Source organism: Schistocerca gregaria, chromosome 1 (genome assembly GCF_023897955.1).
Source record: "Schistocerca gregaria isolate iqSchGreg1 chromosome 1, iqSchGreg1.2, whole genome shotgun sequence".
Lineage (NCBI taxonomy): Eukaryota > Metazoa > Arthropoda > Insecta > Orthoptera > Acrididae > Schistocerca > Schistocerca gregaria.
In genome coordinates, this window is record NC_064920.1 from 260,995,881 (window position 1) to 261,007,908 (window position 12,028).

The 12,028-nt window shown below is 44.6% G+C and overlaps 1 protein-coding gene across 12 annotated transcripts in view; it reads right to left on the reverse strand.

Annotated features, from left to right (window-relative positions):
* LOC126339612 (inter-alpha-trypsin inhibitor heavy chain H4-like) overlaps positions 1-12,028 on the reverse strand; it is a 173,455-nt gene that overhangs the window by 13,835 nt on the left and 147,592 nt on the right. For all 12 annotated transcript variants that reach the window (XM_050001645.1, XM_050001649.1, XM_050001657.1 and 9 more), the window contains 2 exons: positions 7,471-7,583; positions 3,282-3,421 (listed from right to left, as the gene is read on the reverse strand). In XM_050001645.1, coding sequence (XP_049857602.1) covers positions 3,282-3,421; positions 7,471-7,583 — 253 coding nt within the window. The remainder of the gene's footprint in view (positions 1-3,281; positions 3,422-7,470; positions 7,584-12,028) is intronic.

Genomic DNA, 12,028 nt, shown 5'->3' on the forward strand with positions numbered 1-12,028 from the left:
GATGCAGGTAATCAGACATGATTCTTACGTACTTGTCACCTGTCACAGTCGCATATAGACTATGAGAGGCCCTATAAAACTCCAACTGCACAATCCCCACACCATTACAAAGCCCATACAAGTATGCACAGTCCCCTGCTGACATGCAGGGTCCATGGATTCCTGATGTTGTATCCATAACCGTACACGTCCATCCGCTCGATACAATTTGAAACTAGACTCGTGCGACCAGGAAACATGTTTCCAGTCATCAACAGTCCAATGTGGGTGTTGACGGGTCCAGGCGAGGTGTAAAGCTTTGTGTCGTACAGCCAGCAAAGGTACACGAGTCGATGATGTTTCGTTGAATGGTTCGCACTGTGACACTTGTTAATTGCCCAGCATTGAAATCTGCGACAGTTTGCGGAAAGTTTACCCTACTGTCACGTTGAACGATTCCCTTCAGTCGTCGTTGGTCTCATTCTAGCAGGATCTTTTTCCGGCCGCAGCGATGTCGGACACTATGTTGCACCGGATTTCTGATATTCAGGGCACACTCGTGAAATGGTCGTATTGGAAAATCTCTACTTCATCTCTACCTCGGAGATGCTGTGTCCCATCGCTCGTACGCTGACTACAGCGTCATGTTCAGACTTACTTAAATCCTGATAACCTGCCATTGTAGCAGCAGTAACCGATCTAACAACTGTGCCAAAGACTTGTTGTCTTATATAGGCGTTGCCGACCGCAGCACTGTATTGTGCTGTTCACATGTCTTTGTATTTGAATAAACAGCATTCAGTGCTCTTAAGGCTAAAGATGACTTCTAGTTAAGGGCTGAGACACACAAGGGGCATTGGTCCAACCGTTAGGTAGCAGGTAAGCTGCACAAGAAGAGCGGTGTTTTCTGCTACAGCATCAGCCAAACGCATCCACTCAGAATTGTTCATAACTGCAGCCCCCACTGTGTGGGCTCAGAAGCTTCTTTTAAAAAGATCAGTCTAAAGGACAGTCAGACATATCCGGAACACTGCAAAGTGACTTACGAGTCTTACGCGTCGGAAACTGTTGAGAGGAGTTTCAGCTACCATGTTTTTTGCCAATAGGGCTTCCGAGAAAGCAGAGGGCTGGCCGAGAGATAGCTAATTCGTTCCCTTCAAGTGCGGAGCTGAGTGGCAGTCACTGTTAAAAAAATTTTCTTCTCATGCTTGTGGGGAAGGGTCGGTGACATTATTACATCACTCAAAGTGGACCACAAATTTCTCTCTGTCACAGTGAAGGCAGGCCGCTCACTGGTTAATTTAAAAATTATTAGCTATATAGGTGTTTACGTGATGGGAGGGAATTAATTGGGCCACTAAAAAGATATCTGGAAGGTGAGCTGTTGAGTGCAGTTTAGAAACATTTTATTGGTTAGTCATTGACTGAGCCGTTGCCGCTGTGGGAAGTTCATTTTCATAAATTTTGTGCGTAGCAGAGAGGAAGTGTAGTATTTTGAGGAGTCTAGAGACGGATACAGGAAAAAACACTCTGGCCTGACGCACGGAGATTCGCGGTAGAGATGAGAAGATGGTGGAATAGTTTGGGAGTTGCGTCGTGAGTAACAGCTTGTTATCTTGAGAATCAGCTCTTCAGATCATCATTAAAGAGTTGCTGCCACCAGCGGGCCACGACATATGTCTTGTCTCCTTGAGTCGTTAATTCTGGCGAAGGTATGCTGCATTGTTGGTTATCACGGAGGATTCATGATAAGGTGCTTTCGATTCGCTTTGCGCTAAATGTGGTTAGGCTGCGTGGTTCAATGTAGACTCACAGCCAAGGGTACACCCATGACCGATCGGATCTAGGCACCTGCATATGGAATCTACATCTCGTTTCCTGTTTGTATCAGGGCCATCATACTGCGAGCCCACCTGTTGTTATGATTGCTAGAGAACGACCTGTTAGGATGACTGGTCACTTGGATCACATCTCTGTTTTATAGCCCATACCACGCCGATCTAACATTGTTTTACATCATGCCTGTATACAACATTTCTTATTCTTTCTGTTTCTTTTGTATTCTTGCTATTCTCATTGATGTGGAGTCTTTCCCTTTTGCATGTGTGTCCTCGTGAAGAGCGAATAAAATTGATGTTATTTTGGACCACGACTTGTAATTCAGCAGATGTGTGACCTTCTCCAATCAACATACGTTAATGATTTTGTAAGAATCGACACCCACGACTCATATACGAGGCCCAAATCTTTCTCATTATCCACTCTGTTGGGCGACAGATCCATATCTAAGTTGATGGGGAGCAGTATTTCTCTCAGTCTGTCCAGCTGGGAGAGATTATTAAACCGCCCAATAGATTATAGTTGGCGTCTTGCAAAGAGGTTACTTTATGTATATGTATGTTCGCAATATAGTCTGCTCTGCATTTCTACGAATTTAGTCTGACATCTGTTTGTTGCCAGCCGCGGTGGCCGAGCGGTTCTAGGCGCTTCAGTCCGGAACAGCGCGACTGCTGCGGTAGCAGGTTCGAATCCTGCCTCGGGCATGGATGTGTGTGATGTTCTTAGGTTAGTTACGTTAAAGTAGTTACAAGTTCCAGGGGACTGATGACTTCAGATGTTAAGACCCATAGTGCTCAGAGCCATTTGAAACATCTGTTTCTTTGAATGAAGGCCGCACACCTTATTCACGTTTGTTCCATTAATTTTTGACTTCAAGCAAGCTTTGTCTTTGTAATGTATTATTGTGAAATTCAGTATGTTATATCAACTTCAACATAGTATCCACACGTCAGCATCTGCAGCAGCAGTCATTGGTCAGTCTCATTGGCGATAATTCTGCAGATGGTACAAATCTGTAACAGTGCATATCTTACTCTTCCATGGAATGAAAACACGAATAAGAGCAAACTAGTCAGTAGATAAATTTTCAATGTACTTGTGACCACCGTAACTAATACACTAAAAATTTTCTGTTTGGCGAAGAAGAAATTTATATGTACAAAGCTAATAATACTCAACTGTGATGTGTAGTTTCAGTGACTTGAGAAATTTTGATTATGATGCTGAATTGATAGTTTCATAAAACAAGGTACACAGCATTTTAGTGGACCAATCAGAGAAATAAAACTTCCTGACCTGTCATTTCAGATATTATATGGCAGTGAAATTATACATCTATAAAAATGCTGATTAGAGAAGATCCCACAATTGATCAGAGCAGAGGAATCCCCCCCCTCCCCCCCGCGCTCCCCATTGGTCTTCATCCGGTCCTGTAGACAACAGGTATATAAAGGCTGTCTCACCTGTCCTCCACGATGCACAGGTAACCGGAGAGGAAGACGTCCAGCCTCTCCTTGAACTCGGAGAGAATACAGGCGGCCAGGTGCCGGCAAACGCCAGATCCGCCAGGCGGCGTGGTGCAGTTCTGGAAGCGGCCCTCAGTCTGGAAAACACAGCAGAGGCTGCAGTCAGCTGCCACGTCTTCGACTTCCAGTATCGTAAAGGTGTACAGAACGGCCCAGAAAAATGTACACACTTTGATAATCAATGTTAATGGAAGAAAATGTCATACCGTTACAGTTCTAGCCTAGAGGATAGGCTTTTTTATGTTGTTGTTGGTGTTGTAGTTGTTGTGGTCTTGAGTCCTGAGACTGGTTTGATGCAGCTCTCCATGCTACACTGTCCTGTGCAAGCTTCGTCATCTCCCAGTACTTACTGCAGCCTACATCCTTCTGAATCTGCTTAGCGTATTCATCTCTTGGTCTCCCTCTACGATTTTTACCCTCCACGCTGCCCTCCAATACTAAATTGGTGATCCCTTGATGCCTCAGACCATGTACTACCAACCGGTCCCTTCTTCTTGTGCCACACACTCCTCTTCTCCCCAATTCTATACAATACCTCCTCATTAGTTATGTGATCTATCCATCTAATATTCTAATATTCATCATTCTTCTGTAGCACCACGTTTCGAAAAGCTTCTATTCTCTTCTTGTCCAAACTGTTTATCGTCCATGTTTCACTTCCAAACAAATACTTTCAGAAACAACTTCCTGAAACTTAAATCTATACTCGATGTTAACAAATTTCTCTTCTTCACAAACGCTTTCCTTGCCATTGCCAGTCTACATTTTATATCCTCTCTACTTCGACCATCGTCAGTTATTTTGCTCCCCAAATAGCAAAACTCCTTTACTACTTTACGTGTCTCATTTACTAATCTAATTCCCTCAACATCACCCAACTTAATTCGACTACATTCCATTATCCTCGTTTTGCTTTTGTTGATGTTCATCTTATATTCTCCTTTCAAGACACTGACCATTCCGTTCAACTGCTCTTCCAAGTCCTATGATGTCTCCGACAGAATTACAATGTCATCAGCGAACCTCAAAGTTTTTATTTTTTCTCCATGGATTTTAATACCTACTCCGTATTATAATTTTGTTTCCTTTACTGCTTGCTCAGTATACAGATTGAATAATATCGGGGAGAGGCTACAACCCTGTCTCACTCCCTTCCCAACCACTGCTTCCCTTTTAAGCCTCTCGACTCTTATAACTGCCATCTGGTTTCTGTACAAATTGTAAACAGCCTTTCGCTCCCTGTATTTACCCCTGCCATCTTTAGAATTTGAAAGAGAGTATTCCAGTCAACATTGTCAAAAGCTTTCTCTCAGTCTACAAATGCTAGAAACGTAGGTTTGCTTTTCCTTAGTCTTTCTTCTAAGATAAGTCGTAGGGTCAGTATTGCCTCACGTGTTCCAGTATTTCTACGGAATCCAAACTGATCTTCCCCCTGGTCGGCTTCTACCAGTTTTTCCATTCGTCTGTAAAGAATTCGCGTTAGTATTCTGCAATTGTTTTCTTATGTTATAGGTCTTAAAATTTACGCCACAATCAGGACTCCAACCCGGTTCTTCTTGATTACTAGGCAGAAATGTTAACCATTACACCACCGCAGCTACATAGTAAGCAGTGCTGCACGAACTACCCAAGTCAAGTGGCCTACACAACACAAACTTCAATTCATATCTTCGACTTATTTAACCTGGACATTGTCACAATTTGCCAGGGCTCTCCGGAATTGGAATAGCACCCCTAGTAAGCAAGGAGACGTGGGCTCTATTCCCAACCATGGCACAAATTTTAATTTGCTTCTTCTACTTTCATCATTATTGCAGATAAAGATGAGACTTAAATGACTCAGGAAAAACTTTAACTATAGGGTCTATAACATAACCTGTGGTACATGAGTTCCCCCATTACGTGCAACACTGGGGCGCTATTCCAACGCCGGTGAGCCCTGACAATAGTGACATTGTAGGGGAAAATTAAACTGAAGACATGAATTGAAGCTTGTGTTGGGGAGGGCACTTGACGTGGGTAGTTCGTGCAGCACCATAGTGCTGCGGTGATGTAATGGTTAGCTATTCTGCCTAGTAAGCAATAAGACCCAGGTGCGAGTCCCGGCTGTGTCACAAATTTCAGTTTCTTTCTTCTTCTTCCATCATTATCGCAGCTGTTTCTTCAAAGTGACCCCCCTTAGCAGCCAAACAACATCGGCGCCGCTGCATTGTTGACCGAACTACGGCTGTCAGTGTTGTCAGCATGAGAGCAGCAAAGAACGCCTCGATGATTTCAGTGTAGCTGGATTCTGTTGATAAAACTTTATTTTTCAAGGTCCACCATAGGTAGAACACTAGAGGTCAGGGTCTGGAGACCGTGGTAGGGTACTCAACAGCTCCCATTCGCCTATCCATTGTACAGGTAGACTTTCGTCCAAGTAGACTCTGAAACTCTGAAGCTTCTATGGAAGTGAGGAGGAGCACCACCTTGTTGTAGGTAAACTGTTTCATTTCCAAACACCTATCGGATAGCAGGTGAAATCGATGTTTGCAGCATATGAAGGTGCACCTCACCAGGTACGCTACCTTTAAAGAAGAATGGACCAATCAAACAGCGTGATGGCAGACCACCCCACACAATAACATCCTGCAAAATTAACATGTTTGTCCACGTGAACATGAGGATTTTCAGGAGCCCACTACGCGCAGCTGTAACGGTTTACAGTACCGTTCAGATTGAATTGCATCTCGTCAGACCAGATAACCAACCCTGCAAATCGTTCATTCTCGCAAGGCATGCCTTTAAACCACTCGCAGTACTCCATCCTTCGATTTGGGCTTACCTCGTTCTTAGCGTGCGGTGATCTTGGAATGTGCACTTTCCACTTTGCAGCCTTCAGAATTCGTCGTACTCTTGATCGGCTTACCCCGCCCTCACGTCCAACGTGCTTCACAGACTTTTTAGGTTACCTAGCAAAATTTTGCAACACAACAGCGCTGGAAGCTGGACTTGTTACTGTTTCTGGTCACCCAGATCTTTCCTTAGGCACATCCTGAACAGTGCCGTCGCATTCAAATTTATCCCGAATGCGATAAATTTTTGTGCGTGTTGGCGGCTGACTTCCTTTGGACATAAGTCATGTTCTATTGCACCGTGATGATAAAATCCTTTACACCTAGCAGAAATTATTTGTTGCCTGAAGATCCCTTGCAACCACTTTTTTGATACTTCAAGATTATTTCCACGGTCAGTTCTGTTTGAGTCTATAATGGAAAAGCTTTGTCGGCAGTGTTGAGACGGTTTTTCTTTTGTTCTTAATTTCCTCCATTGTTGATAGCAGTTTACATGCCAGACTTCGTTTAGTGCTTGCTCCTGTTCTGAAAGTACTGATTAAAACTCTCATTTAAGCTTTGCGCTAAGATACCATATTTTGCCTTCTTTTCCCTCGAAAACACTTCGTCGGGCTGTGAAACGCACAGGGGCTGACAGCTTACCCTTTTCATTCAACTTGAAAGAAAACGCAGTGAAAGCTTGTATTCGTGTATTATCGGTTGCGAGTTCAAGCACCAGTAATGTTCGCCTTCATTTCCATGCAACATGCGTAAGCAAGGTGGAGGTAGCAAGTTTAGATGGTCTGTGCAATTACGCGGCCTCTGTAGTGAGCTAAAGGAAACACATAAAAATATAGTTAGGTTTCCCACAATGTGTTATTACACGTGTCCTTTTTCTTTATAGGAGCCGCATGTTTCTGTACGTGCTGTTAACATAAAAATGTTATTCAATTTAGTCGCGTAAACACTTAAATTCCAAAAGAAAGAAAAGTCATCGGGGATATTTCGAAGGATTAGAAGGGACGTGCTGTTAATCAAGATACGCGAACCTTTACCCATGTGCAATTACCATTGTTTTCAATACCGTCTCTTGCGTATTTCCATACTAGGGGTCTATCAAGAAAAACCTGAAAAGGTTTCAACAATAGCTATAGCAGGAGTACAGGTACGGAGCCTGTTACAGATCAGTTCCCTCAAAAATTAAGCATCGTATTTACAGCTGGGCACTGGTTCACTGCAGAGGTACTATACATCTGCATATTTTTCAGCGGTAACACTCTTGCTAAGGTAAGGCATAGCTAGCGAGGACTTACCTGGTTCTCAGCGAGCTTGAGGTGTTGGTCGGTGCCGTTAATATTCAGTGTGACCTGAGATCCGTTCCGTAGCGGGCCCAGCCACGTAATGTCGGACAACGTTGGCACTACCTCTGCAAAAGACGACAAAGCGAATGCCAGTGGTTCTCTCTCTAGATAAACATAGAATATGTGATACTTCATCCGTATTTCCGTATTATTGTACTTCTTATGTTATATCAATGTTGGCGACAGACCAAAATATTTTCTTTCCTTGACTGGTGACTCGACACCTCGCGCCACAGAAGTAAGGGTTGGGCTTTCAGCGTCATAACCGCCACACTCTTAAGCGAAATGCATTGAAAAAGGGGTGTATTTCAAAGAGCTTGATTCAGTTTCGCAAGACCACATCTTCTACACTGCTGACCATTATAATTGCTACACCAAGAAGAAATGCAGGTGATAAACGGGTATTCATTGGACAAATATATTATACTAGAACTGACATGTGATTACATTTTCACGCAATTTGGGTGCATAGATCCTGAGAAATCAGTACCCAGAACAACCACCTCTTGCCGTAATAACGGCCTTGATACGCCTGGGCATTCAGTCAAACAGAGCGTGGATGGCTTTTACAGGTACAGCTGCCCATGCAGCTTCAACATGATACCACAGTTCATCAAGAGTAGTGACTGGCGTATTTTGACGAGCCAGTTGCTCGGCCACCATTGACCAGACGTTTTCAATTTGTGAGAGATCTGGAGAATGTGCTGGCCAGGACAGCAGTCGAACATTTTCTGTATCCAGAAAGACGCGTACAGGACCTGCTACATGCAATCGTGCATTATCCTGCTGAAATGTAGGGTTTCGCAGGGATCGAATGAAGAGTAGAGCCACGGGTCGTAACACATCTTAAGTGTAACGTCCACTGTTCAATGTGCCGTCAATGCGAACAAGAGGTGACCGAGACGTGTAACCAATGGCACCTCATACCATCACGTAGGGTGATACGCCAGTATGGCGATGACGATGACGAATGCACGCTTGCAGTACGCGTTCACCGCGATGTCGCCAAACACGGATGCGACCATCATGATGCTGCAAACAGAACCTGGATTCATCCAAAAAAATGACGTTTTGCCATTCGTGCACCTAGATTCGTCGTTGAGTATACCATCGCAGGCGCTCGTCTCTGTGATGCAGCGTCAAAGGTAACCGCAGCCATGTTCTCCGAGCTCATAGTCCATGCTGCTGCAAACGTCGTCGAACTGTTCGTGCAGATGGTTGTTGTCTTGCAAAAATCCCCATCTGTTAACTCAGGGATCGAGACGTGGCTGCACGATTCGTTAGAGCCATGCGTATAAGATGCCTGCCATCTCGACTGATAGTAATACGAGGCCGTTTGGATCCAGCACAGCGTTCCGTATTACCCTCCTGTACCCACCAAGTCCATATTCTGCTAACAGTCATTGGATCTCGACCAACGCGAGTAGAAATGTCGCGATACGATAAACCGCAACCGCGACAGGCTACAATCCGATCTTTATCAAAGTCGGAAACGTGATGTTACGCATTTCTCTTCCTTACACGAGGCATCACAGCAACGTTTCACCGGGCAACGCCGGTCAACTGCTGTTTGTGTATGAGAAATCGGTTTGGAACTTTGCTCATGTCAGCACGTTGTAGGTGTCGCCACCGGCGCCAACCTTGTGTGAATGCTCTGAAAAGCTAATGATTTGCATATCACAGCATTTTCTCCCTGTCGGTTAAATTTCGCGTCTGTAGCACGTCATCTTCGTGGTGTAGCAATTTTAATGGACAGTAGAGTAAATAAATGAAGATGGAAACTTGAGATAAATTTAAACTGGCACATCGAAACTAAAAGAGCACTTAAGTGCCGATTCATGTGGCCGCCAGTGGCGGTGTCTCCGGCGCAACTCTAGAACGTGCCGATAATTTCAGTTTTCAATGGGCAGTTGCTTGTGAGGGATTTTCTTAACAATGACAATAATTCAGTGTATCTCGATGGTTGATTGCCAATATTTTTACTGGTCACCACCTCGGCGACGTCCGTGTCTCTAATCCACCCCAGATGGACAAATGGGGGAGGGAAACCCACAATTTAACGTGGAACCCGAGCTGCGTGTCACTGCTGACGACTTCACACGTCATTATACGGTGAAGATTAGGTTAAAGACAGACTAAAAATTTCCGTGGTTTGACAGGAATTCGATCCGCTGACCTCTCGGTTTCCAGGCATGCGCCTTGCCACCCCAGATGAAACCACAAGATCTGATAATTGTTCACAGTGCCGGGTGGCTAGGGCCTGCCGTCGGGTAGAGGGTTCGCCGGGTACAAGTGTTTCGATTTGACGCCACTTCAGCGATTTGCTCGTCGATGGGGATGAAATGATGATGATTAGGACAACACAACACACACTCCCTGAGCGGAGAAAATCTCCGACTCAGCCGGGAATGGAACCCGGGCCTTGAGGATTGACATTCTGTCACGCTGACCAGCTACCGGGGGCTGACATTCTTAACAATAAACTGCCTAAATGCAGAATCGCATTGCACCATTGGCCTTGTAAGTCACCTGATCTCGCGCTAAGAGATTTTTTTCTTTTTTTTCTGGCTGGTTCGTCAAACACTCTGCTGACGTACTTCCGTTTTCAACAACTTTGGGAGACCTGTGACACATCATGGCAACGGCTTAATGAAAACTATGAGAGTTTTACTTTCGTCTGCAAGGAATGATGCATCACTTGTAGCCACGTAACACAGTGTATATACACTGGTTATAAAAATGTAGTAACCGATAGGGAAGCACTTGTCTGACTCAAATCCGATAATAGTAACTGATGTCGTTGAAAACAGATCCATTTCAAGTAGTTTCCGAGAAAACATTGCGATGGGAACTGGATGCAAAACGCTCAGAAGCAGACTGCTTCGCAAAAGGCGTTTGTTCATAGAGACACATAAGGCTGCACCAAACAACACAAAATACGGCCAGAAGTTGATTTTAGACGCGGAGTGTGGTCCGATGAGTCGTGATCTTGCCTCGTGGTGTGCACCAACGGTTCACTCTGGCGTTTGACCACCAGATGTGGAGGGTGTAACTCGGCCAGATGGTTCTGAGAAGTTGCGGAGGTGTTTCTAGAACCACGACTAGGGGCTACTTCTTCAAGTTGCAGTAAAAATGAACCGGAACGTTTATTTCAGTGTTACTCGTAACAAGGTGTTGCCCTGTCTTCTATATTTTCTTGATGAGTTTTCTGTGGAGACTTCGAAGATAACTGCTGCACGGGTATTTTCGAGGTCTCATGAACACCCAGGGGCACTCTACCGAAACCTCTACGTGACAGTGGTCAATATACATTGATATGACAAAAGCAAAGGCATAGCGATATGCAAATATACAGATGTTTTAAAAATGAAACCCCTCCAGCTATACTTAAGATTTTTTATTTATAGTACAGCTGGAGGAGTTTCATTTTTAATAAAAATTGTACCAGCTGTGTCCCACCTTCGTCGAATTTGAATATGTACGAAGGCATATACAGATGGCGGTAACATCGCGTACACAAGGTGGGCAGCGATTTGGCTGAGCTGTTATTTGTACTTAGGTGATACATGTTAAAAGGTTCCCGACGTGATTATGGCCGCACGACGGGAATTAACAACCTTTGAATGAGGGACGGTACTTGTAGCTGGACTTCGGGAAATTCCATTTCGGAAATAGGTAGGTAATTCAATATTCCGAGGTCCACTGTATCAAGCGAGTGCCTAGAGTACCATATTTCTGGTATTACCTCTCACCATGGACAACACATTGGCCGGACTCTACTAAACGACGGAGAGCAGCGAGGTTTACTTAAAGTTGTCAGTGATTACAGACACGCAACAATGCATTAAATTTAGCCGTGCGGTCTAAGGCTCTGCAGTCATGGACTGTGCGGCTGGCCCCGGCGGAGGTTCGAGTCCTCCCTCGGGCATGGGTGTGTGTGTTTGTCCTTAGGATAATTTAGGTTAAGTAGTGTGTAAGCTTAGAAACTGATGACCTTAGCTGTTAAGTCCCATAAGATTTCACACACATTTGAATATCTGAACAATGCATTAAATAACCACAGAAATCAATGTGGACGACTGGAAAAACTTGGCCTCGTTAGATGGGTCCCGGTTTCAGTTGGTAAGAGCTAATGGTAGGGTTTGGGTATGGGTCAGACCTCACGAAGTCATGGAATAAGTTTTCAACAAGGCATTGTGCAACTGGTGGTGGTGTAAGCTGTTTTCACGCGGAATGGACTGGGTTCTCTGGTGCAACTGAACCGGTCATTGGCTGGAAAGGGTTATGTTCGGCTACTTGGAGCCATTCGCACTTACGGACTTTATGTTATCAAACAACGATGCCATCGGGCCATAGTTGTTCGTGAGTGGTTTAAGGACCATTTTGGACAATTAGAACGAATGATCTGGCCACCCAGATAACTCGACGTGAATCCCATCGAACATTACGGACGTCTATTGAGGCAACATGGCTCAATATTTCTGCATGGGACTTCCAACGACGTGTTGAG